Source organism: Nyctereutes procyonoides, unplaced genomic scaffold (genome assembly GCF_905146905.1).
Source record: "Nyctereutes procyonoides isolate TBG_1078 unplaced genomic scaffold, NYPRO_anot_genome, whole genome shotgun sequence".
NCBI classification, from domain to species: Eukaryota; Metazoa; Chordata; class Mammalia; order Carnivora; family Canidae; genus Nyctereutes; species Nyctereutes procyonoides.
The window spans coordinates 24,563,317-24,590,263 of NW_026575122.1; the positions used below are offsets into that span (position 1 = coordinate 24,563,317).

The window sequence follows — 26,947 nt, forward strand, 5'->3', positions numbered from 1 at the left end:
CAACTCCTTTCCACTTCATACCCTCAAAGTAGGTCAGGTTTCAACTATTTCTTAACTACCCACTGAAAGATGGGCTCACTTTGGATGTAGCAACTAGTGTCTTCATGAATGCTGAAATTGAGACTCTGAGAGTCTACTTTAACAGCCTATTGGAATAATAGCTAGTATTTATTAAGCACTCACTATTGTCGTTCTAACCACTTCACCTCCATTTAGTTATTTAACCTTCATAACAACTTTATCATGAAGATAATATCGTATGTCCCCATATTACAGACATGGAAGAGAGGCACAGAGAGATTAAGCATCTTGGCCATGATTATATGGTTCATAAGTAGATTAGAAGGATTCAAACCTAGGCAGTGATGTGACAAAGCCCACACTCCTAACCACAATACCATAATTACCTCCTTTGGGTCCTAAGAGGATAGAATAGTAGTATTAAGTACCTACCATCTTTGTTCTCTGAATTAGGAGACACCCAGATAAACAAATCATTCCTTGTCCTCAAAGCTTCCAACTTAGAAGACAAAGTAGTAAATTTACAGCCCAATATATGGTAGAGTGATAGGATAGCCAATTAAGTAATAAATTATTGGAATGTAGATGAAAAAGTGATCATTTCAGGGTCACCCTATATGCTTGTGAATATTATGCCACATTTGGGGAGGTGATTCCATCACAGACATAGAGATTTGCACATTTGTTATGATAATTTTTCTAGCAGCAGGCAATAAAAATTGTTCTAGTAAAATAAGTATAACATGACAATGTCCCAATAGCTAGAAATCGAGAGTCTTGAGGAAAAGGCATTGTATGGGCTAGGAATGGCCCTGATTAATCTGAGTAGGGGAAATTGGAGAGGACATCATGAAGGAAGTAGAATTTGAGCTAGGCATTAGAGACAAAGTAGGGCTTTAAAACATGGACTGTGAGGGAGGAAATAACTGATATTCTGGGAAATGAGAGAGTTATGGATATGCCAAGGAAGGGTGGATGATCTATTTTGGTGGGAGAGTAGCATATAGAGAGAATTAGGGGAAGGTGGGCAAGGGTATGTAATGAGACAGAATATGGTAAATGCCTTTCAACATGAGGCAAAAGCAGTTGAGTTTTTACCACTCAACAACTAGAAAGAGAGAAGCCATTAGAAGGTTTTGGCAGAAGAGGGTGTGACCTAAACTGCCTCTTGGGAAGAATCCTTGATGCAAAGTGAAAAATGTGGAACACCGGAGAGGTGATTGGTGCCTGCACTGGATGATGAGAACAGGGAGGAGGAGACAGGGGACCTCAGGATTTGGTAACTAACTCAACATAAAACCAGAAGCTAAAGAAAAAGTTAGAGATAGCAAGGTTTAGAAAGTCATAGACTTGCCTGTGAATCTGTCAGCTGGTATAACTTTCAGTAGGAAAGATCTTACCATTTTCCTAAATGTCAAATCCAACCACACAAAGTCTAAAAAAAGACTTTGTGCTTCAGATCAACATTGATACTGGGAGTGCAAATACCAAAGCATGCATTTTAAAAGAGTTTCTAGGCAAAAAAAAGGAAGGCTGGAAGGAAGAATAACGAAGGAGAGAAGAAAGAAAGAAAAAAGGAAGGAAGGAGGGAGGGAGGGAGGAAGGAAGGAAGGAAGGAAGGAAGGAAGGAAGGAAGGAAGGAAGGAAGGAAGGAAGGAAGGGGAGGGACAGAGTGATGGAGGAAGGAAATGTTTTTCCTCATTCCTTAGTCAACCTGAGTCAATCTTCCCATGAATATTCAGCCCCTCCCCCACAAACGATTCCATTTAAAAACCATTGTAGTTACTGGTAGCTCACTAGTTAACAGAATTAAACCTTCTTATTCCAAGATGAATCAAAGAAACAGTACTAGGACAATTCTGCAGAGTTGGGTTGTTTTTTTTTTAACTCTGGTATTAACTGAGAAAGAAATCATTATCATCTCAATAGCTGAATTAATTACCTTTCACTCTGAGGTGGCAACACAATATTATCATTACATCACTTAAACCTGGGGACTTATACAGTACTTATACTGATGCAAATCCATCCATACACATACTTCTGCCTCTATCTTGTGCATATTCAACAATGCCCACAAATGCCATTTGGAAATGAATGGGAAGGAAATTCACTGAGGAACAGAGACTCCCTGGTAATGAAAGATAAGTAGACAGAGCCGGCATCACCATCTGAAGAAGGTGTAGCACCAGAGGAACTCCTGCGGGGGAGGAGAATGTCTGTAGGAGAGTAGAATGGGTCCCTCAGCTGTACAGAATATTGCCTATTTCTCTGTTTCTCTGCTGGTTTATACAGACAAAACTCACATACATACCCTACTCCCAACTCATATAGACATATGTGTGTGTACACACACGCAAAGACGCAAGCACACACGCATGTGCACACATCAGACACCACTGGTGACCCATTACTTTAAAATCAATGAAATCTTGGTTGTTTAAAACTTTCAAGGTCTCAGGGTGCCTGGGTGGCTCCGTGGGTTAAGCGTCCAACTCCTGACTTCATTTCAGGTCATGATCTTAGGATCCTGAAATCAAGCCCTGTGTCTGGCTCTGTGCTCAGCAGGGAGTCTGCTTGAGATTCTCTCCCTCTCCTTCTGCCCCTCCACTACTTGCTTGCTCTTTCTCCCTAATCAATCTTTAAAAAAAAAAAAAAAACTTTCAGGTTCTCCATACTTCTTAAACAGCAACAAATGCACAAAGCCATCTTTATATCCAATACAGCCTAAATATAGCCTTTAGGTCCGTCTCAGCACATTGTCAAATAAAAAGGATTCAGCCACCAACTTGGGTAGAACATACCTTGTATCAGGCACTGTTCTAAACACTTTGCATATGGTGACTCATTTAATATTCATAACAATCCTATGAAGTTGATTCTGTTATTATATCCCTCTTACAGCTAAGGAGACAGGATACACAGAGAAGAAGCATTTTGCTCAAGGTCCTACAGATAATAAATAGTGGAGCTTGGATTTGAACCCCAACAGGCTCAGTTCCTGTTCCAGGCTCGATGTTCTTGACCTGTACGTTAGGCTGTCCTTCTAGAAAGGAGCTTACATTGCTAAAAATGGTCTTTAGACATTAATCTTTTTAGAACTTGGTAATAGACTCCTGATCACCTAGCAGGAGCAGTGTCAGACTGTTATTTTCGAAAAAGCAAACCTCAAACCTCTAAGATAAAGTTGATGAAAATTATATTTTTAAGTTTTTATTTTAATTGGAGTTAATATACAGGGTTATGTTAGTTTGAGGTATACAATACAATGATTCAACACTTCCATACAACACCTGGTGCTCACTGCATTAAGTGCCCTCCTTCATCACCATCACCTATCTCAGCCATCTCCCCACCCACTTCTCCTCTGGTAACCATCAGTCTGTTTTCTATAATTATGAGTCTGTTTCTTGGTTTCTCTATCGATCTAGATATCTACCTATCTCTTTTCTCTTTGATCATTTATTTTGTTTCTTAAACCCCACATATGAGTGAAATCCTATGGTATTTGGTTTCTCTGACTTATTTCACTTAGCATTATACTCTCTAGCTCCATACATGTCATGCAAATGGTAAGATCTCATTCTTTTTATAGCTGAATATTCCACTGTATATGTACACCACATCTTCTTTTTCCAGTCATCTATCAGTGGACACTTGGGCTGCTTCCATACCTTCACTATTGTAAATAATGCCGCTGTACACATACGGGTGCATGTATCCCTTCGAATTAGTGTTTTTGTAGTCTTTGGGTAAATTACCTGTAGTGTGGTTACTGAATCACATAGTAGTTCTATTTTCAACTTTTTAGGGAAATTTCATGCTGTTTTCCTACCCTACTGCCCTACTTTGCATTCCCACCAATGGCTTCCCTACTCTGCATTCCAACCAATACTGCAAGAGGGTTCTGTTTTCTCCACGTCCTCACCCACACCAGTTATTTCTTGTGATGAAAATTATGATTGACTATTTAGTACCTGCTAATAATTAATTTTAAGTTTTTCCTTTAATCTATTGGAAAGCCACAGATAGTCAAACAAATTTAACCTGACTTTTCCAACACTTGCTTTTACCAACTACAATCCCTATTGATTTTTTTCTTAAATACATTTTAAAAGGACTGACTAAAATAAAATAAAATAAAATAAAAAAATAAAAAGGACTGACTTTGAATAATTTTAGGAAGCTGCCTAACATCCTTTAAAAAAGTAGACAAATCTACAAACAGTAGTCAAAGGGCTATACCCTTTAAGGGCTATACCCTTAGTAGTCAAAAAGCTATACCCTTTCTACCTTTAGAAGTCAAACTTTTCTACCACCTTCTGTCAAAAATACCACAAAATAAATGTTCATGGAAACTGCATAATTTCTAGGAGTTAGAATACAACTCCCTCAGTGTAACAAAAATGTTGATGAATCTCTGAAAACCAGGAAACAAAGTAAATTTATTAAAAAAAAAAAAAAACTTGCCCAAGACAGTTGCAGAAGAATGCAGGATTAGGAGCAATGGAGGAAACTCCAAGTTCACATACAAGATGCTGATGGCCTACAAACTCTCAGAGGGAGCATGGTGCTAAGCCAGGAGTCTGCAAACTACAGCATCCAGGACAAATTCCACCCCCTACCTATTTCTGTATGACTTTTACATTTTTAGTGAGTGAAAAAAAGTCAAAAAGAAAATTATTTTGTGGTATGTGAAAGTTGTATAGGACATTCAAATTTTAGTGTCCATAAATAAAGTTTTACTAGAACATCACTAAGTTCATTCACATGCATGCCTGTTTTCACACTACAGTGACAGTCAAATAGTTGTGACAGAGACCTTAATACCTACAAAGCCTAAAATATTAACTATCTTATCTGGCCCTTAACAAAAAGTTTGCCCTCCATCTAATCCATGGATTGCAGTAGTATTTGCATGCTATCTCAAGCAAGGAATATAAACCAGAGTGGGAGGTGGACCTCCAGGGAGAATGGGGAGTCCCCATGCCTGGAAGATAAAGACCCTAACATTCTATCCAACCACACATCTTGTCCTCCCTCCAGATTGCTAAAAGCAGGCTGTATAAACACAAACAGTAGCCTTACAGGGGCGAACAGGAAATCTCAGAGGCCACTAAATGAAACCACTCTCCTTTTTGAAGTCATATGAGAATTGCCTTTGTGGGAGTTTGCCTGGGAGGCAACTCAGTCTATTCTTACTTTCTCACCTTCACTTATTAATAGAAGGTACAGGGTCAAAGTATAAGGCATTGCAAGGTAAGCTTTAATCCTCATGTGTATCACAATTAGAAATGAAAATACTTAGATGCTTCATTCTTTATTTTTAAAAGTGATATGACTAGTGGTTGTCATTTCTATGTGTGAAAGGGGCTGACAACCCTACTTTCTTATTAAGAAGATAGTCTCTTTACACACAAGTGAGTGTTGTTCAATAATTTAGAGTTGTGACTGCTTTTAGAAAGCATGTTGGTCCAAAAAAAAAAAAAGAAAGAAAGAAAGAAAGAAAGCATATTGGTGGAGAACACCAAGAGACCATTCCATCAAACAACCAATGGTTTTGGATTCACCATCACCTAGATCGTGTTTGTTTTTCTCTTCATTCATGTGTTTTTTTTTTTCCCTAAATGCAAAACCAACTTTTAAAACATTCATTTTCCTTGCATATGCTTTTGGAAAGTGCTATCTTTGGAAAGTCATTGACAGCAGGTTACAAGGAAAGACAACACAGAGAAAAAGTATAGCTCAGGAATCCTGAGGATCTGACTACCAATTCTACTCCATTCTTTCACAACTGTGAGACCTGGACAAGTTTCTGAGTGTTGGTATCTTTATTTGCAAAAATGAGATGACAATACCATCTCCTGGAGCCATTATAAGGATTAATGAAATAAACAGTCTACGGTGGGAACTGCCCAGCCCATAACACAGAGTCATGACCTTCCTCAAATGTGTGAGTCCATTAATGTGTATTTTTTCAATAGTTTCAGCAATGTTAATATGAAAGGATAATTTCTTGAGTAATTCATGCATGCTTTGTTCTTTCTCCTATTGTTTTTTGGTGTGTTTTTTTCCTTTTCTTCTTTTCTTCCCTCCTCCTCCCTTTTATTGGGGGGGGGCTTTTCTTTCCCATCCCAAGAGGGTAGCCATTTTTCTATGTTCACTTGATAAAACAAAAGCTAAAGCTGTCCATCTCTAAGAAAAGATAAATCTTGCATAGAGCTTTTGTTTTCAACTGCTTATTGAAAGGGTTATACTGGATCATCTCAAATACGATGGAGGTGGGGGTCAATACTTTTAGATTGGGAAAATGAGGGGAGGGGTAATAATGCTCTGCGTGAGCTTGATTTTGCATGTCTTTTTTTTTTTTTGTATTTTTTTTTTTGTTGTTGGAGTTCGACTTGCCAACATACAGCATATCGCCCAGGGCTCATCCTGTCAAGTGCCCCCCTCAGTGCTCATCACCCAGTCCCTCCATCCCCCTGCCCACCTCCCTTTCCACTACTCCTTGTTCATTTCCCAGAGTTAGGAGTCTCTCATGTTCTGTCTCCCTCTCTGATATTTCCCACTCATTTTCAGACTCCCAGATAGGCAAATTCCCAGGAGCTGGAGGCTTAGGCAAACTAGAGGGGTTTTTTTCAGTCATTACTTTCATATTTACATATTGCTTATATATTCAAATACCTTTTCTTGTTTAAATATAATTTTATGTCTTAGGTGTATCTTACATCATTGCTATATATTTATGTGAAATTTCAATTTTTATCCACTGGAAATCATCTTTTCATTACTTGATTTTTCTGTATGTTCTTTTTGATACTATTTCATTATTTTTACATTTTTTAATCTTTAACTTTTTTGTCTCAGTGTTTTTTCTTTTTGTCTATTTTAGATCAGTTCTACAAACTTTCCCTGCTTTGCTTTACAATGGTGAGTAAGAGAGCTGGAATTTTGTCTGTTTTGTTCACTGCTGCATCTCCCATGCTTAGAATAATGCCTGGCATATGGTTGGTACTTAATAATAGTTGCTGAATAAAGAACTGAATTAATGAATTCAAACTCTCAGGAGCTAGAAGCTTACTTAATTAGTTAATAGGAAGAGAGATAGTTTTGAAGACCGTGTATGATCAAAGTTTGGGAGGCTAGATGAGAAGAAGGGTAACAAAAATAAAATAATGAGAATTCACCAACAAAGCATTTAAGTGTGCCAGGTATAGAACAGGACATTTCAAAAACAATCTCTCATTTTTTTTCTTCACAATTCAATGATAATAATAATAATAATGGACATTTATTGAGGGTTCACCATAGGCAAGTCATATGTTAATTGGTTTATACATAAGATCTTGTTTAATTCTCCCACTGACCCCTAGGTACCTACTTCAAAGAGTGGTCCTGAAGATTAAACAAACTAATTCAGGTAAAACTCCAGATAAAGCTTGCACATAATAATTATTTGATATATCTTATCTCCCAGCTGCATCACCATTATCCTCATCTCAGCCTCAACCTCCTTCTCCTCATCTCCTCCTTCTCCTCATCTTTATTAATTATCCTCATTTATTAGGAGAAAAGTCTAAAGCCCAGACACACTGAGTTAACTTGGAACAGCTGGGAAGAAAATCAGCAGTGGGGGAAGGGGATGTTGAAATCTGGGTTGTCTGCTGTCAGAATCTGATTCCTCCTGTGAATTTTATAACACTTATCACAAAAGGTGTCCAGGGGGCGCCTGGGTGGCTCAGCAGTTGAGTGTCTGCCTTTGGCTCAGGTCATGATCCCAGGTCCTGGGATCGAGTCCTGCACCAGGCTCTCTGCATGGAGCCTGCTTCTCCCTCTGCCTCTGTCTCTACCTCTCTCTCTGTGTATCTCTCATGAATAAATAGATAAAATCTTAAAAAAAAAAAAACTACTTCCAATGCAGTGACATAGTTTAAGCCCTACCCCCTTGCATCCCACTCTAAAATAGTTTGACCCACAGAGATCAGTAGGATCATTATCAGATTTTATAAAATCAGACCTCAAAATCAAATCGGATTTCAGGAAGTTCATGTGTGAGTCAGGGCACCTACCTCAGCCCTGACCCATTGGAAACACTCCGCATCTATTTTACACACCAGAACAGTTGCAATAACTATGGAGTCTTTTCTAGAATGTCAGGACTAAGAATATGTTCAAAAGGACAACAGGTCACCCATTTACTCACAAAACTTCTTTTACGAATTCTACCTTTCTCTAGCTGATAAGTGAAGACTCTCCCAGCCTAGAGATGGATGTGACTGACGTTGACCTATTTGGAAATGTAGCCGTTTTGAAATTTCCAGTCAGATGCAGATCAGCTTTGTTCAGCTGACACTTCAAGTGTGAATCAAAATTCATCCAAACATTAGCAAAATTTCATAAGCCCTGCTGATCACGGGGGGCGGGGCGGGGGGGAGAAAGCTCTTGATTTAATCTAGTGCTGAGCAAATGGTGGGCATTGTCACTGTGCTATGCTTATGCTCTTACAATTATTACTTTTAAAAACGTATTGAAATTTCTCTTGTGGATGCCATAAATGTCGACAATAAAACCTTCATTATTAAGGTTAAAATATTTCTAATAGAAACAGATATGAGACCAATGAAATCAGAATGTTTAACTATGGTCTTTGTTTTGTTTTTAAGCTTTTAAGCATTTTCTCAGGTGTGTGTAGGTGTATGTGTGTGTGTGTAAGCATCACAAGCATCACTGACAGATCTCCAGGGAAGCCGAAAGCAAGAGAGCTGCCAGGATCTTTACACATAATATTAAGTTAATTCTACAAAGACCTTGTGGAACAGATATTACCCTTTGTTTGCAGCTTGGAGGCTCAGAGAAGCAACATCTATAAGCTGAGGATTGGCTGGCTGGATGTCCACAGCTCCTGCTTCGACTCCAATGTGCACTCTCTACCGTAAAGGCAGCAGAATTGAACACGATCTTTCTCAGACTCCCTTGCAACTAAGACTATGGAGATGATGTAAGCTATGTCGGACATGTGCCCTTGCAAGACTGTCGTCTCTGCTGGCAAGCAGGATTGTGGAATTGTGCTGGGGCAGCATCTTGGCTTCCAGTTGCTAGCTTCAAGGGTGTTGAAAGGCAAGACATAGGAAAAAAAAAAAAAAAAAGAAAGGCAAGACATAGGGCATTTATCACATATGTGTACAGGTTTTCCCGGCAAGCCATAGCTCTGGAAGAGGCAGCTTCCAGATGCCTAGATGGCAGCTATGGTGGTCTTTCTGGAGACAACATTTCCGAATTAGCTTCCCATTTCCCCATTTCCTTGACCGTAGCAACTTCCCTGACAGGCCAGTTTCGCAGTATGACACTGATCATCCTCTCCAAGACCTGGCACAGAACCTGCTCCTCTGCCTTTCCAACTTCTCCCATATTAATTCCTACTGCTTGAAATTTTGGTTTCTGTTTTATTTCACTGAACTCTGACTGATATTATTAAGGACCATGCTTATTCAGCCAAGGCTTATGGTCTAGATTCAATGCATGCCTGTGAAACTCCCAAGTCCACACACTTCCTTTGATAGAAAGCTATGGAATAAGATTAATTTTGTATCTGGTGAGCACAGATACTGAAGGGGTGTGGAGTCAGGGACCAAGGTGGCCGAGCTGTTAGGCCTTCCTGGTGTGGGGTACTCTGGTCCTTTCCTTTGTACTGTACCCTGTGCTGTAACCTCCTCCCTAATCACAAAGCCAGGATAGTATTCATTTGTTTCCTCAAAAGAATATATACAATGGACAAAGGAGCTTGTTATTGGCTTTTTGTCACCAAAGCCTAAGCCTCAAGATCTCAGAGACTAAATTTCCCCTAAGTTGGGAAAGGTAGGACAATAAAGAGGAAGTGAAGAGAGACAAGACATGTGAAGTGCATGAGAAGGCCCTGAGCTCCGTCCCTCTCACCTTTGGGCCGGGACTGATCCTAGGATGTGTGTGTTGAAAGATGATAAAAACCCCACATCATTTGGGAATCCTAGAACAGAAAAATCCTTGTGCACCTTCCTGGAGACAGCCTGGAGAGGCACCTGGTGTTGCCCAGGCTCAGGGCAGCACAGGAGCAGGAGTGAGTAAAATAATCCCGAATTGAAGAAAAAATATAGTTTCCACTAGGGCTTGAAATTGAATTCAATCCAGGTATACAAAATGAGTTTACATTTCTGGTATCCATGCCGAGTGCTGTAGTCTCTTACTACACAGTTTCCAGCTGGTTCTCACACTCACCCTCCAGTCATTGGACTAGAAAATCAGTCATCAAACTATAGCTATAGGCCTATGGGCCAAATACAGCCTACTGCTTGGTTGGGGGTTTTTTGTTTTGTTTTTAAATTTCCTTGCCTATTTTTGTAGGTTAAATAAAACCACAGCTATGCTTCTTCTTCTTCTTCTTTTTTTGTTTTAAAGGATTTTATTTATTTATTCATGAGAGACAGAGAGAGACAGGCAGAGACACAGGCAGAAGGAGAAGCAGGCTCCATGCAGGAAGCCCGACATGAGACTCGATCCCAGGTCTCCAGGATCAAGCCCTGGGCTGAAGGTGGTGCTAAACCGATGAGCCACCCAGGCCGCCTGCCTCTTCTTTAGGTGGGTGTGTTTGCAGAGTTGAGTAATTGCAACAGAGACGACTATGGTGCAAAGCCTAAAATATTTACTCTCTTTTTACAGAAAAAACAAAAAAAACAAACAAACAAAAAAAAAAAAACAACACACACACACACACACACACACACACACAAAACATTGCCAACCCCTGATGTAGGACACAGGCCCTTCCTGACTCCATCTCATCTCTTCCCCGCCCTCTGGTCCTTTTGCTCCCACCCTGGGGGCAAAGTTCCAAATCAGAATCAACCAAAGAGTTCTGCGTTTTTCTGCTCTTAAAAACTCTATCTTTATCCAGATCCAGCTTTACCTTCCTAACCTGCCCCACCCCCCCAACCCCCGCCCAAGGATGGGGTTGTCTCTTGACCACGTTTCTGGATCCTTGTGTCCTATGACCCTGTGCTTTCCTGTTACCCTCCCATCTCTGGCTTCCTTCTATATCCTTTAGGGGCTATTCTTCCCCTGCCTGCTATTAAAGTCAGTGCTTTCTGGGGTTGTCCTCGGCACACTGGTTTCACCCCAGTCACCCTGGACGCCCCAGATTCTTCTCAGGAAGACCAGGTTTCACCAAGTATCCACCTATAAGGAGGTGAACTGGCCTACATTATGGACTTTAGGGGCTTATTCCTTGATCCAAACAATACAACACTTCGGCCGTTGATTTAGTCAATAGTCTTGAAAAAAAAATAGTAGTCTTGAGCAAATAGCTCCAAGAGTAGAATGATCACTCAGTAGGCAAGGATTAAAAGACATGGTAGCCTAGTGGTTGACACCAGAGGCTCTAGAGTTAGATCCATAAGCTATAGATTCGAAGCTTCCCTGCTCTAATCCATGGAAGCCTTGAGTAAGTTCACCAACCACCTGTGCTACACTTTCTTCATCTATACAGTGGAAATGAAGTATTAGAACTAACAAGTTTACCATTTATGTGTAATAAATACCTTGCATAATAAAGTCTTATTCTCCTTGATCTCAGTTTTAAAAGAGATGAGTTCAACAGTTTCTCTTTCTTTTAAAAAATAACAGGGTGCCTGGGTGCCTCATATGGTTGGGTACCCAATTCTTGATTTCAGCTCGGGTTGTGATCTCGGGGTGGGGGGATTGAGCCCCATGTCAGGCTCTGTGCTGGGCATGGCACTTACTTAGGTTCTCTCTCTTTCTCCCTCTCTCTCTGCCCTTCCCTTGAGCTCTCTCTCTCTCTTCTCTCTCTCTCTCTCTCTCTCAAAAACAAAACCAAAAAACAACACCCCCCCCCCCGCCACCACCACAATCCATATATTTCTTTTAACCATGTGTGGGGTTGTAAACAGGAAATAGTTCACTTATATTCATTTATACATAAGCTAAATGCACTAAAAGACTTTTCCTGAAGATGTATAACAGCTCAGAGTGGAGGAAGAGAAAATGGGAAGTTACCTGGGAAAAGGGAAGAATCCAGTCTAAAGGATTTCAACAACCAATAGAGTAAAACCTCAAGGAGAAAATGGCCAACTAGAAATGCTTACCTTTGCACCCCTCACAGGTCAGTGCATTATAATGGTATCCAGATGCTCTATCTCCACAAACAACACATAATTCATCTCCTTTTATTCTCCCTGCTGATGCACCCATTCGGGCCTTTTTTGTTACAGGGATCTCTGCTACCTCAATCTCTCCCTGGTAGACAGTCTCAGCTGGCATCCGCCTGAGTTCATATATCCCAGGAGAATACCACTCCTCAGGATGCTGGGGGTAGAAACCCAGGTTGGAATAATAGGATGATGACGAAATCTGTGGTTGAACTTGTGGAAATTGAACATTGTTGTATTGGGAGTATGGTTCCACGTCTAGATTCTGTCCCCGAGGTCCTGCTGCTTGTTCTGTTAGGACACCTGAGCAAGAGTAACAAAATTAGAATTAATGTCTAAGACCAAAATTTAACTATATTAAAAAAAAACACTGTGAAAGGATTTAATGACGAATACAGACTCAGAAAACTATCTGCAACATAAAAGACAGATCAAAGACTCATTGTTAATAGGTAAAGAGCACTGGCAAACCAATAAGAAAAATTCAGCAACCCCATGGAGAAAAGGATAAAGGATATGAACGGACAGTTTTTAGAAATACAAAGTGTTTTATAAATGTACAAAAACTGAATTTAAACTAATCAACAACTATCAACAACTAAATTTAAAATTAAACTGCAATATAAAATATAACCATATTCATCCTCAAATGAGTAAAGATTAAAAATGCTTGATAAGCGTAGCCAGGGTGGCTCAGCGGTTTAGCACCTGCCTTCAGCCCAGGGCATGATCCTGGAAACCCAGGATTGAGTCTCACATCGGGCTCCCTGCATGGAGCCTGCTTCTCCCTCTGCCTATGTCTCTGCCTCTCTCTCTGTGTCTCTCATGAATAAATGAATAAAATATTTTTAAAAATAATAAAATAAAATAGTGATAATAATTATTATTCCTACTGCTATTATTACAAAATGAGTCTTTTATCTATAAAACCTATAGGTATTGGAAAACTATAAGGTTATGAAAATGCTTCTATTTCCAAGAGACACAAACCATGGCTGTTTCGAAAATAGAAATATTTAAACTATGCAAAATACTAAAAAATTTAATAAACATAAATAAGATATAGGATAGTACACAAATGTGTCTGATTCTTCAAGCATAGTCAGGCAACCCCAGACCGACATTCCAAGTCCACCTCTAATGAACAGTGGGACTTCAGGCACATAACCGAAACTACTGATGAACCTGTTTTTCAAGGCAGCCAGCTTGGGATGAAAATATCTATAGTGAGGGATATGCTGAGGATTGAACGAGGTAATACAGATTCACAGTCCCTCATCTAAAACCCTTGGGGTCACATGTGCTTTGGGATTCAGAATTGTGTGTGTTTTAGGAGAGCATACAGTGCTGTTTCTCCCAGCATGGCCCAGGACAGAGCTCTGAGTACAACGCAGCAGCCTTTCCCACGGTGAGAGGTCCAGATATTCATACTAAGTGGAATAAATAAAGGTCATCAGTATCCTCAAATCCATTCAGGTCAGCTTTTGCTGCCAGAGAAGTTTGCATCAAACTTTGGATAAAACATTCAGGTTTTAGAGCTTTAGGAATTTAGAATTGTCAGTTAGGGACTGTGGATCTATGTATCTACACACACAGATACTACACGCATAGATACTACTACTCTTTGCAGTGCCCCAGACCTGGTGGTGGTTGGGGTTGGTATTATTGCTACTACTACTATCAGAAAAGTCTCAGAGATGCCATCCTAGCGCCAGGCACTTGACTAGTTTCAACTTTCTCACAAAATCCTATGAGATGGGTAACATGGTCATCCTCACTTACAAATGAGTAGCCTGAGGCACAGAGAATTTAGGCAACTTTCCTCTTACCTACCTAAATAGCTGAGATGTGACAGTCGGACATCAAAGCCACGTGCTGAACCACTCCTCTAGGACAATTTCAGATGTGTGATACCTTAAAGCATGATGATGAATGGTTTTCTCTTCCTCCCCCTGTACTTCCATGCCTCTGCATGCAGGTAAGCCGCAACCAGGTGTACAAGACTCTCCGTGATCCTACCTTTTCTTTTCTGGCCATTTCTCATGTTTGACTTCTCTAATCCTTGAATGTGCATTGCTGCCTCCAGACATAGGACCTCCCTTCCCTGTCCCCAGTTGCTTCCTGAGCTAGAACCTTCTGCAGCACAGCCATTCATTCACAGAACTTCATCTCACTCTTCTCCACTTACCTATCTCCAAATTTCCTTTTTGAGTATAGCTTCTCTTAAGAGGTTTTCCCTGACTTTAGGACTTTAGGTCCCTGGGCATCATGAATCTAGTTACATGGTACTTACCTACCCTGCCTGGGCTTCCCTTTGTTCACCTGGAAAGAAAAGACATCATGCTGGGTGCTCTTATAGTTGTTCTTTGTATCTGAAATCTCCATAAGTATAAGACTAATTGTCTATGGGATGAGAATTCCAGGCTCTTCCACAAGGGTGAAGTGGAATATAGGCCTATCAAAAGTTTGTTGAAAAGAATGCTTTCTGCCTTGATTCAGAAAAAGATTGTTGACCCACAGATTATACACCATCTGGGCAAAAATTAACCTCCTATCTTTCATGCCTGACTTCTCCTTATAAAACCAGTGTTGAGTCGGTATATCTGACAGACAAAAAGTTCTGGCAACAGTCCTTTGTCTTATAAACACAAAATGGAAGAATATGAAAATATGATATTATTACAGCAAAAAGAAGAGATAAAACATAAGTAAAATCCTGATCTATTTCATAACCAAATATGACTAAAATTTGTGGAGTGAATAGGCTTGAAAAGAATGGAAAAGCATTAAAAACATTTGTTTTACTTACTCTTCTTGCTAGATTTTTAGCCTCCCTGTCAATGACCTATTCCCACCCCCAGCCCCAGAATCTCTCTGCCTACAGATCCAGCAAAGTGAAGCAACTTGCCTGAGGCCAAACAATTAATGACAGAATCTGGAGTTTTACAAAATCCAGGGAAATGTGTAATTTTTTTCTCCTCAAGTGACAATTACAAGACCTCAAAGCATTGTTTCAATAAAACTAGACTTCCTGTTATCAATAAGACACAAGGCAGTCCCAACTGCAGTCAGATCATGGTCACAAGAGCGTGTCGGTCTTTGGAATTATTTCAATCAAAATGGAAAGCTTTCGCAAAGACATTGATATTACATGAAGACAATAAAACATGGTAAGAATATGAGAACAGCACATGTTATTAAATGATGCTTCTATCCTCAAAGCACATCTACCTCTAGTATTTCAGTGTCCCTGCCAAATCTCCACAGTATGGGGCAACTTATAATAATAATTTTTTTAAAAACCCAGCATGGTCAACACCACCCAAAACAGAGGATCAGAACAACTTCCATCATGAACTGACTGTGAGACTTTGAACAACTGCCTAACATGTTTCTGTTTTAATTTCTTCTCTAAAAATGGGAACTATTAACACTCCAGGCTTGCTACCTTCTAAGGTAGTTGTGAGTATAAAATAGTTGAGAAGTTCTCTCTTCTTGAGAAGTTGAATGCCATAATAAGGCATGTTTGTTTCTTTTTTTTTTAATTTATTTATGATAGAGAGAGAGAGAGAGAGAGGCAGAGACACAGGCAGAGGGAGAAGCAGGCTCCATGCACTGGGAGCCCGACGTGGGATTCGATCCCGGGTCTCCAGGATCGCGCCCTGGGCCAAAGGCAGGTGCTAAACCGCTGTGCCACCCAGGGATCCCGGCATGTTTGTTTCTTAAAGAACCTCGCAAAATCCTGATTTTAATAGTTAACTGAGAGTTAATGCGTAATTATTGACAGTCTGTTTTGATAACATAAGTTACCGGATGCTTCTTTCATTTATGAATATATAGTGAACACTTGCTCTTTACCAGACACTGTGCTAGACTCTAAGGATTCGATAGTGAACAGGACAGATAGAATAGAGATACAAAAGGCCCCAGTCCTTATGCACACACATGCGTGCGTGTGTGTCCATGTGCGTACTTGTGCCTGTAGAGATGTCAAGGGCTGGGACAAAAACAAGCAAACAAATAACAGAACCTTTTGATAGAGCATCAGATGTGGAAGGGGCGGAGGTAAGTCAACTTTATTTATTTTTTTATTTTTGGTAAGTCAACTTTAAAGTATGCTTTCTAAAAAAGGTAAATTTGGGCACTGGGGGGCTCAGTCGGTTAAGCATGTACCTACGGCTCAGATCATGATCCCAGGGTCCTGGGATCGAGCCCCACATGGGGGTCCCCATGCAGCAAGGAGTCTGCTTCTCCCTTTGCCTCTCCATGCATTCTCTCTCTTGCAAATAAATAAATAAAATCTTGCTACTAAATCTATGATAAAAAATATGTTCAAGCTTTTTTGCAACGGGTTTGCCGCCAGAACACAGGTGTCGTGAAAACCACCGCTAAACCTAAACCAAAATGGGAAAGGAAAAGACTCACATCAACATCGTCGTCATTGTACACGTAGATTCGGGCAAGTCTACCACTACTGGCCATCTGATCTACAAATGTGGTGGGATCGACAAAAGAACTATCGAAAAATTTGAGGAGGCTGCTGAGATGGGAAAAGCCTCCTTCAGGTATGCCTGGGTCTTGGATAAACTGAAAGTGGAACATGAACGTGGTATCACCATTGATATCTCCCTGTGGAAATTTGAGACCAGCAAGTATTATGTGACCATCATTGATGCCCCAGGACACAGAGACTTTATCAAAAACATGATTACAGGCACATCTCAGGCTGACTGTGCTGTCCTGATTGTTGCTGCTGGTGTTGGTGAATTTGAAGCAGGTATCTCCAAGAATGGGCAGACCCGTGAGCATGCCCTTCTGGCTTACACACTGGGTGTAAAACAACTAATTGTTGGTGTTAACAAAACGGATTCCACTGAACCACCCTACAGCCAGAAGAGAACGAGGAAATCGTTAAGGAAGTCAGCACCTACATTAAGAAAATTGGCTACAACCCTGACACAGTAGCATTTGTGCCAATTTCTGGTTGGAATGGTGACAACATTTCCATGAAATAACACATATTCTTACTTCTTGAAGTGAACTCTGACATTTCTATTTACTCTACTCCTATTCTATTCTATTCTAGTTTTTAAGGGTGATCATAAGCCATACATAGACTTTATGACCACTGGGATCTGAGACATGCCATTTTTAAAACACTGCACTACATAATGTACTTCAAAGTGTTTTTTCAAATGTCTACAGGCATCAATGTTAGAATTTCCTAGAGTTGAACTCAAAAAATCTTGCTAACCTTATATAATATTCAATGAAGAGTTTTAGTGAAAACATACTTAACATTTTATCTCAGTGAGATCCTCACCTGTTCAAACCCTCAAAAATCACCCACCCCAACTTCTCACCCAGTCTTCTGGTTCTGAGACATCTTTGACAGAGATCTGCTGCTAACATCTCAAACAAAAAGTCCCCCCACTCCCTCAACCCAGTTGCAAAAGTTCAGCCAAGAGCACCTGTGAACAGTGTCTTACCTTTAGCAGGCTTCATGCTCATCATTTCCATGACAAATTCTGATGTGTGCCTATGGCAAGGACAACTTTGATTTGGATTTTCTAACCCCTGAAACTGCATTACCATTCTTAGTTTATTCACAGCAACTGAAAATGAGACCAGGTAAGAAGCAACAGAGGCCAGAGGTTGTGTGGTTTACTGATTAACTTCATTACAGAGCAGAATATTTGTAAATGTTTATGAGAAAAGTCCTCCATGCCAAGTTGCCTAGTAAGCTGGAAACTAGTCTCTCAGCTAAACATTTTTGGGGAGCACTTTCCAGTTTTAGAATTTAACATGTAAAGTAGGCTTCTGTTCAGTGGCTCTAAAAGTGAATTTAGGGTCAAGTACCATGCTCTATGTCTTGACATTTGTTCCTATCAAAAGGCTACAGAATAATACAATTTTGTAATGGCAGAAAGCATTAAAGCCTAATGCTTAACAGCACAAGGCCAACTAATCTGGGTTTATTTCCACTGTTGTTTAGTGGAATTGGGTCCACTCCTCCCCAAATTGGTATGTTGAAGTTCTAACCCCCAGATATCAGCATGTGACAGTATTTGGAGAGAGGGTTTTTATAAAGGAAATTAAGTTAAAATAAGGTCATGAGGATGGTCCCTCATCCCATAATACTGGTGTCCTTATACAAATGGAAAACGTAGACACTGAGATAGACGTACAGAGAAGACACTATGAAAAGACACAGGGAAGAGGCAGTCATCCAGAAGCCAGGGAGAGGGCCAGGAATAGACCTTTCCCTCACAGTCTTCAGGAAGAATCAATCCTGCTAACAGGATTTGATTTTGTACTTCCTTGGTACTTGCTAGCTCTACAGATTTGGACAAATGGACAAATTCCTTAACCATTTTCTGCCTCCATTACCTCATCTGTAAAATGGGGCTGATAACCATATAACCTCATAGAGTTAACTCATGAGCATTAAATGAGATAATTTGTATAAAATGCTTAGCACAGTGGGTGGCTACCCATCATAATTACACTGATGTTATGATTATTTGGCTTTTGACTCCAGTTGTAGGATGACTTGCTTACTGAGTAGGAGTAATTTCTGCAGCAGAACCTGCTGATTATAGATAGCAAGCTTGTAACTGTTGGTTACTTTTTGGAAGATAAAACTTTAGAATAGGATCCAGCAGGCCCAGGGTTAAGCTCACACTTCATGCAACCAGACACCCTATATAACCTTAGGCCAGTCTCTCAGCTTCTGTGGGCCTCATTTGTCTACATCACAGATGGTAAAACATAGATAATAATTCCTGCCCTACTTCCTTCATAGACTTGTTGTGAAGATAAAAACACAATAAACATGAAAGCAGTTGAAAGGCAAATGTATATAAGTGCAGTAATCATGGACAAGACATTTCTACAGCCTTCACACATTTACAAAGTGGTTCCACATGCATGAAATCATTTGATCCTACTTGTATCCTCTGAGGAGGTATTATTTATGATGCCCTCTATCTTCTACCATATTTTATAGACTCTTACAAGGCAACTCAGTGACGCTAAGTGATTTGTCTAAAGCCATGGAGTTAGTGAGGGATTAAGTTAGGACTTTAACCCAGGTCTTCTGACTCAAACCCCGTGGTTGAAACATAAAGCCATACTTGCCCTCATTGCCAAGAAAAAGGAAAAGAGTGATAGTTCATGGTTATGTTTCCACTTGGATTGCCAAATCAAGATTTACCATTTGCAAAGCTGTTCTCAATCCTTAGTCTACTTCTGACCTCATTCTCTTCTCCTCACAGCCCAAGAGTTATCCTTGCCTGGATGGGAGAGCTACCCCTAGAGGATATACACCAGGATAAACTATCTCTGAATTTTCTATTTTAAGAATTCTCAGGGCTTGGGTAGGGCTTTGCACTCAGCATAGAGTCTCCTTGAGATTCTCTTTCTCCCTCTCCTTCCACCCCTCCCCTCCCCCAAACTCTCACACACTCTCTCTCTAAAATAAATAAATAAATCTTTAAAAAAAAAAAAAGAATTCTCTACTGACTTTTTCAAGTCAAACAAATAGGCCTTTTGTCCTCAGAAACTGCTATACTAACAAGGAAATTAGTGGACAAGTGAGCTGATCCAGGAAACTATTGTTGCTGAGTGAAATTCACATAGGATGTTTTCATAAGACTGATTGGAATACTTTCATAAGATTGATCTGTTTCTCTCTCAGTGATGTCCAACAGCTTTGTGCTATTTTTTTTTCTAAAACTACATTTTCCCCCCTGCTGTTCTGTGCACGGAAATACTAGCCACTAGCCATACATGGCTACAGAAATTTAAATGAATTAAATTAAAGTAGAATAAATTCCTCAGTTATGCTACTTTTATTTTGAGCATTTGCTAGCCACATGTGGATAGTGGTTACCACCTTGGACAAAATAAATCTAGAATATTTCATCACCAGGTTAAGTTCTATGGGTCCTATTGCATATGGTACTTGGGAGCAATGTGAATGATGTTTCATTCATGGTAAGTGGGAGAATCAGCTATGAAGCCATGAAAAAAAAAAAGGAAGTCCCAGAGCAAATGTTGGCAATGCTTTTTTGAGAATTATCCTTGAGAAAAGACGTGACCAATAGACTTTGAGTGATGTAATCTCATGGGAAAGAATTTCTCCACTGAGACAGTGAAGAGGACTGTCCTCTTTGGACCATTAACCATCCAATTCTAATTGCTTATTCTTATTATATTTTTAATGCCACATACTACCTATGGAACCTTAAACAGATTACTAAACATCTTTAAATCTCCACTTCCTTACCAGTAAAAGGGGAATAGTAACCGTATATGCTTCATAGGAGTGTTGTTATAATTAATATCAATGGCAAATAATTGTAGACCACTTATGATGTGCCAGGTATTCTTCTGAGAACTTGATTAAATAAAGAAGTCACTTGCATAAAGTTAAGGAATTTGCCTAAGACCACATACCAGTAAATGACAGAGATGGACCTGAACGTAGGAAGTCTGCTAAAAAATCAAAAATGTACTGAAGCATAGTATCTGACATGTAGAAAGCACTCAAGAAATAGTAACTCTGGGGTGCCTAAGTGGCTCAGTCTAAGCATCTCCCTTCAGCTCAGGTCATGATCTCAGGGTCCTGGGATCCAGCCCTGTATCCATTTCCCTGCTCAGCAGGGAGTCTCCTTCTTCCTCTGCCCTTACCCCTGCTCATGTTTTCTCTCTCTCCCTCGCAAATAAGTAGATAAATAAATCTTTAAAAAAAGGAAATAGTAGCTGTTACCATGCTCACAATTTTTAAAATCTCTGTAGATGTACAGAATTGTAACCTGATTTTCCCTTTCTCATCTTGGTTATTCTGAATGCCCTTGAGATCTGTTTCTTGGCCTGTGAGGCCCTGAATGGCAAGGGAGTTGCCCACCAACTGGCCACTTCTCTACAAATCTTCATCTCACTGCATGACTTTTCCAAACCATCCATGCCTTATCAAAAGAAGCAGTAGTCCATTTTGCCATAAGAAAAGTCTCTGTGGATATTTCTTTAACTACTTCCATTTCTTAACTCCACTAACAAGGATTATGAGATCTGAGATTACTGGGAGAGCAAAAATCAAAGCCATAGTGAATTAATAAGAATCTTAGATATTACATAAATCTGTGGGAAAGATGTGGGTAGGAAATAATATTGAAGTCATACTCAAACAAAGCTCCTGTTTTGTCTGAGCCAATGGCATCTTTCCGCCTTTTGGAAATATTTAGCTGTGATTTACCCATCAGACCAGAACTTGACTTAAAACCCAATGAGATAAATCTGGTGACTGCAGGTACCTGAAGTCAAATTCAGAAATATCCCACAAAACTGCATCTCAAGACTTTTACTTGTTTTTTAAAACATTTAGCTGATTCTGTAACATCTGAACAATTATTTTAATTTAAGCAAAAGACATAAGCAAGAATCAGATTCCAAAGTAAATATCTTCTAATAGAAATAAAGCTACCCAGGGGAAACAGGCATAATCACTGAGAGAAGCACAACGTAAAGAAAAGTAGCTAAAGGAAAGGAATTATGTGGAATGTGCCTCCTGCCACTTGCTGGGCTCATTCAGAATGGGTCTTTGGAAGGACTATTTGATACCATAATTAAAAATATAAAAACGTGGATTCCACAGCTATTGTTAGCAATGCTATCACACCAAGATGAGATAGAACATGTCTCCTTCCTTAGGGCATACAGACATTTATTTCCATACTGTTGGTTTTTGTTGCCTCTGTGAAGATTCCTTGCATTCAACAATGTTAAGATAAATAGAACTTCCTTCCCTTAGTGAGTAGAGTGGTATTTATCACTTTAGCAAATAGTGACACCACACTGCAAACTCCAGATTAATTACATGGTGTGAAACCAGGTTTACAGAACATTTTCCCACACAGCCCTTCAAATCTCCCAACAAGCCGTGATGTGTCATCATTACCCCTGTTTACAGGGGACAAAACTAAACTTCAGAATATCTCCATTGCCTCGAAGACTATTTTCTTTCAATTTCATTGCTTATTTCCATTCACATTCAGGGAACTTTTCCTAATATCACTGAGCTAGGACAACTAGGACTCATTGCACTGAGAACAATCGATATGGGAGCCTAAGATGGTACCTTCTCTTGCTCATTCTGTCCTGTTGTTAGAATACTTTCCTATTAGTCTGAAATTCTGTAATTTTTTTTTTCAGTTCTTAAAGCACAATTTGCCAGAAGAATATATCAGTTATATTGAATCTCCTAACCCATTCATCATGCCAAACTGCGGGAAGCTGTGGACTTTGCCATTATTACCTTTTATTATACACTAATTGCATAAAGACCCTGCCTTCTTCACTCATAAGATTGAAGCCTTTCTCAATTCACTAAATTAATATTTGACCACGTTTCCTGGCTTGCAGGATGTCCCAAAAGAAAAGAGACTTATCTCTTTTGGGTTACTACATCCCTCCATGCCAAGGTCTACATGTGGATTGAGTTACCAATGAGCTGGATTCCCATCTGGATTTGTCAGGGACATTGTAGCAGCAGAATAAATTAAAGGACCTCACGAGGTCGTTCCAGCCTCACCTCTACAATTCCATCCTGTCTGGGCTTCTCTCCTTCTTTTCTACAAGGACCAGCCTAGGAAAACAGAGCAAATCTGCACTATCCTCTGCCTCAAATTCTTAGCCTTCCCTTGAATATTTAAACTGATTTGGAGGAAAAAATCACTTAAACCGTATGGCAGACCCCTCTCTGGTAGCAGTGTCACATCCTTCAACCCACCCCTCATTTCAGCCACAGACACAGCAAATAATCACACGTGAGCTCAGGCTCACCTTGTATTCAGTTTGTCAGTTCTGGAGCATGCCACACATCCTTTTGTTTTCTGCCCAGAACTTCTCCAACACCACAGGAGAGAGACCACACGGCCTGACTCCACCAGGAGTGATAAAAGCACAGTGCAGAAGTGCCAGGGAGCTCCAGAAGTTCTCCCTCAACCTGTTAGTGACTGCCCCAGTCCCTGGTCCCTCAGAAGACAATTCTCCGTGCTACTTTTGGGGGAGTCCAGTTCCCCTGTCCACAGCAGTGACCCTCATAACTTATCTTATGCTGGTTTTCCTCTTTCCGTCTCTCCTGACCCCGGTCTTTTGCTTCCATAACCCACAACCACCTCTCACATAAACTGTGTGCATACAAGTCCTTGCATCTGGCTCTTCTCCTTCAGGGTAACCATTTCTACATGTGGAGTTGCTTCCCCTTCACCTTAAGCAAATCCTTCAGAGAGTGAGGGTCCATAACCATGTGTGGAAGATGCTGAAAGGTCATCACTGTCTCCGGTGCCCATTATTGAGTGCTCATCAGTATTTGCTGAATAATCGTCATACCACCTTCTCAATGTCCTAATGTAGGGATTTCATTATGGTCCATGCAGTTACCTGCAGGGTGGAGGACCATACCCAAGCCCACCTTGAAAGTCATACCATGTGCCAGATGAGTACCAGTGAGTCCCAGTCACCACTTTCTGGCACAACTGTAGCAATTTGTGGGCCAAATGTTAAAACTAGAGAGTGGTTCTAGAATTCTTGGTCTAATAATCTTTTACTCTTTCTGGTTAATGGGAATGCAAGGTCCAGAGCCAGTTCTCTAGACTCTTTCAACTGCCATAAATAAAAATGAAAAGGCAAGGCCCTTCTGAGTTCATTCCAGACTTTGAGCTTTTTCATTTCCTATTCCCTCCACCTAGAATGTTCTCCTTGACTTCTTGCCTTTCAGTCTCAAGCCCAGTTGTCAAATCCTCAGCGGCCCTCCCTGACACACCAGTTAGAGCAGCCCCATCTTTCCAGTTACTATAATACCCTGTCTTATTGTTTCATAGCCCCTACCTCTACCTGATGTTTTTTTGTCTATTTATTTATTTGTATTCTTGTGTGTGTGAGTCTATCCTCCACTAGGATCTTGCCTGTATTATTCTCTGCTTTATTTCAATGCCCAGTATATAGTTGGTACTCAATATTTGGGTCAAAGAAATGATTGCTATCCATAGGCTATACTGTAAACTTCACTTCCCTTTGTTGTAAGAACATGATAGCTGTTACTCATTATATGGACCATTGGAAAAGAATCCCACTCTCCAGCTAGTTGAGCCCATGGGTTAACACTTCTGAGTCTCTGGCACATCTCGAGTGGTGAGTTAGGCATTGTGAGTTACTCATCCATTGGTCATAGTGTTTTCCTTGGTGCCCTGCATCCTAAGCTCAGGGTGAGAAGCCCAAAGAATCCATCAGGGTCATCAGGACACAAATGAAGATGAGGAGGAGGAATAAGAAAATGAACATGTAAGCCTTCATCCACCCCTTTGGTGTACCTTTAGCTCAGGTTTGTTGAGTGGAGTGAGACCAAGGCCCCAGGAGGAAAGAGATGTGATAAAAAATGCATAGAGCTGGCTCTAGAACTTAATGCAGAAAAGGAAAAAGTGTCCCAATGCCCATGCCAGATATTAGTCTACCAGGAGAAAAGACTAGATGAAGATTTGAGGACACTGCTCTAGCCAGGAATAACAGCTGTGCTTGCAGCTCATGCAGCTTATACTCTCAGAAATCTTAAGTGGCAGTGTTAGAAAACAAGATGGGAATGTGGTCTAGCAAAGGAGAGCTGAAGGAAGAGCAACACCAAAAGCATGAGTCACTGTGGCTTCCCTAAGCAATCACTCCCAGATGTTTCTAACTTGACAGCACTCCCACCACTCTTTCTCTACCTGCTCACATTTTTTTTTTTTACCTTATGGCTGGTGAGGTCAGCCTTCAAGCTAACATGCTTGCTTGCAATCATAAAATTACAATGAGATGAAAAAACAATCTTACATGGAATTTTCCATGTAATTCCATGGAATTTTCCTTAGTCTGTGATAAGCACTTACAGTTCTAATTATCCTGTGAATTCTGATTAGTGGACAAAAATTATGAAGATGTCTCTGCACTGAATATCTTAAGGACTAATAGAAGGGTGGACCAGAAGCAAATGGTTAGGTAGCTGGACATGGAGGCAGGGCCTGTTGGCCTTGAAAGCATGCACAGAATGAAAAAAAGCCAAATGGAAGAAATAAGATGCAGCAAGTATGTTTGAGAACTGGCATTTCATAAATAATTACTACTGCCTTTGGTGTCTCTGGGAGTTGCTGATAAATATCTCTTTTTTTTCCCCTAAACCTCTTTCTCCTTCTCTTTTATTATTTATTACTTGATTCTTATTTATCAAGTGCAAACTTGGGTTAATAAAATATGGTCACTGCTCTTAAGTGCTCTTATACTGCACAGGGCAGGTAGATATGCAAATAGGTAATACAAATAATGACCTCTTTTTGGAAATAACCCACAAAACCATTACACACTAAGATGCTAATGACTAGTAGGTAATGGCATCAGTTATTAATTAATCTCTTTCAAAGGTGTCTATAACCAAATAAGGGATCACGTGCCTTCAAACATTGAATTCTGAGGAATTATAAATGCTTGCTTTGCATTCCACTATCATAGTCTACCACTGTCCATGCATTAACGTAGAGTGGAAAACTGGGAGTATGCAAGCCTCCCAGAAGGGAATTATTTTTATGACTGGCAGAAGGCTTCCCTGCCCCATCTCAAATATTGCTGCTGTTGAGTCTGTGCTGATGTTCCCAATAGAGACTCTTTATAATGAAAAGTTTTTTCATAAATTTATAAAGTGAAGCAATATATCATTTTATGGTTTCATCTAGTTACAGATCTACTGAAAACAATTGAGAACAGTTTGTTCTCAATCCAATTTAAGTGACTAATCATGACACTGTGCTATATATCCCCCAGCATGAGATGAATAGTGGAAAGGAAACCATAATCTAAGTAACCTCAGCCTTTTATAGGTATAATATTAAACCATAAGAAGCATGATTTCATACTTTAGTACATGCTATAATAATATCAGAATTAGCCTGGAACAGGAATCCGTTTCTACTCCCAGGTCTGTTAATTATCTAGCCTCATGGCCTTGGACAAGTCACAAAGCTCTCAGTCTTGCTGTCCTCATCTATAAAAAAGAAGACCATTAGGTTCAATAAATCCAAGGTCTGATCTACCTCTAACCCTGCATAGTAGCTAATGTTTATTGAGTACTTAGAAGGAACAAAAACATTTGCCAGTTTCTGTTGGAACCATCATCTAGGCCTTTTTTTCTCTCCTGTATTTCCAAGTTGCACTTTGTTTTTACTTATATTCAAATAAACTCAATGACTTACCAAATAAGTTGTCAGAAAGAGAAAATTCTTCGGTGACAGGTAAGTGGGAGTGTTCGATGAGATTCATTTTTGATCCCATCCAAATTGTCCTACTTGAGAATGCCCTTTCGCTATGGTAGTCTTCAAAAAAACTCTGAAAGACAAATAAGTAGAGTTTGAGGAAGGGCAGTGTAGTTAATTGGCAGTGTAGATAATTCATTAAGAGAGGGAGGAAGGGAGTAGCATATACACAAAAAAGCAATTAGATCTCTTTGTAGACATTTTGTCTTTCTGTACATATCTATTTTCAATATTTACCACTTTTACACCTCATTTGGTCTCACAAATGTCCAGGATATGTGTTTTCAAAAGAGATACTCTCTAATGTATCTGGAAAAATATCACATATTTTCATTTAAATTTTAGCACTTGAGAAATTTGGGCAAGATTTGATGATATTTTGGTTATGTC

At 39.9% G+C, this 26,947-nt stretch overlaps 1 protein-coding gene across 8 annotated transcripts in view; it reads right to left on the reverse strand.

Annotated features, from left to right (window-relative positions):
- NR1H4 (nuclear receptor subfamily 1 group H member 4) overlaps positions 1-26,947 on the reverse strand; it is a 72,510-nt gene that overhangs the window by 29,268 nt on the left and 16,295 nt on the right. For 4 of the 8 annotated variants that reach the window (XM_055336593.1, XM_055336594.1, XM_055336598.1 and 1 more), the window contains 2 exons: positions 26,498-26,630; positions 12,156-12,521 (listed from right to left, as the gene is read on the reverse strand). In XM_055336593.1, the coding sequence (XP_055192568.1) occupies positions 12,156-12,521; positions 26,498-26,576 (445 nt within the window). In that variant the 5' untranslated portion in view covers positions 26,577-26,630. Of the gene's footprint in view, positions 1-12,155; positions 12,522-17,707; positions 17,820-26,497; positions 26,631-26,947 lie in introns of those variants that run through there. The other 4 variants (XM_055336596.1, XM_055336592.1, XM_055336595.1 and 1 more) reach the window with 1 other exon arrangement.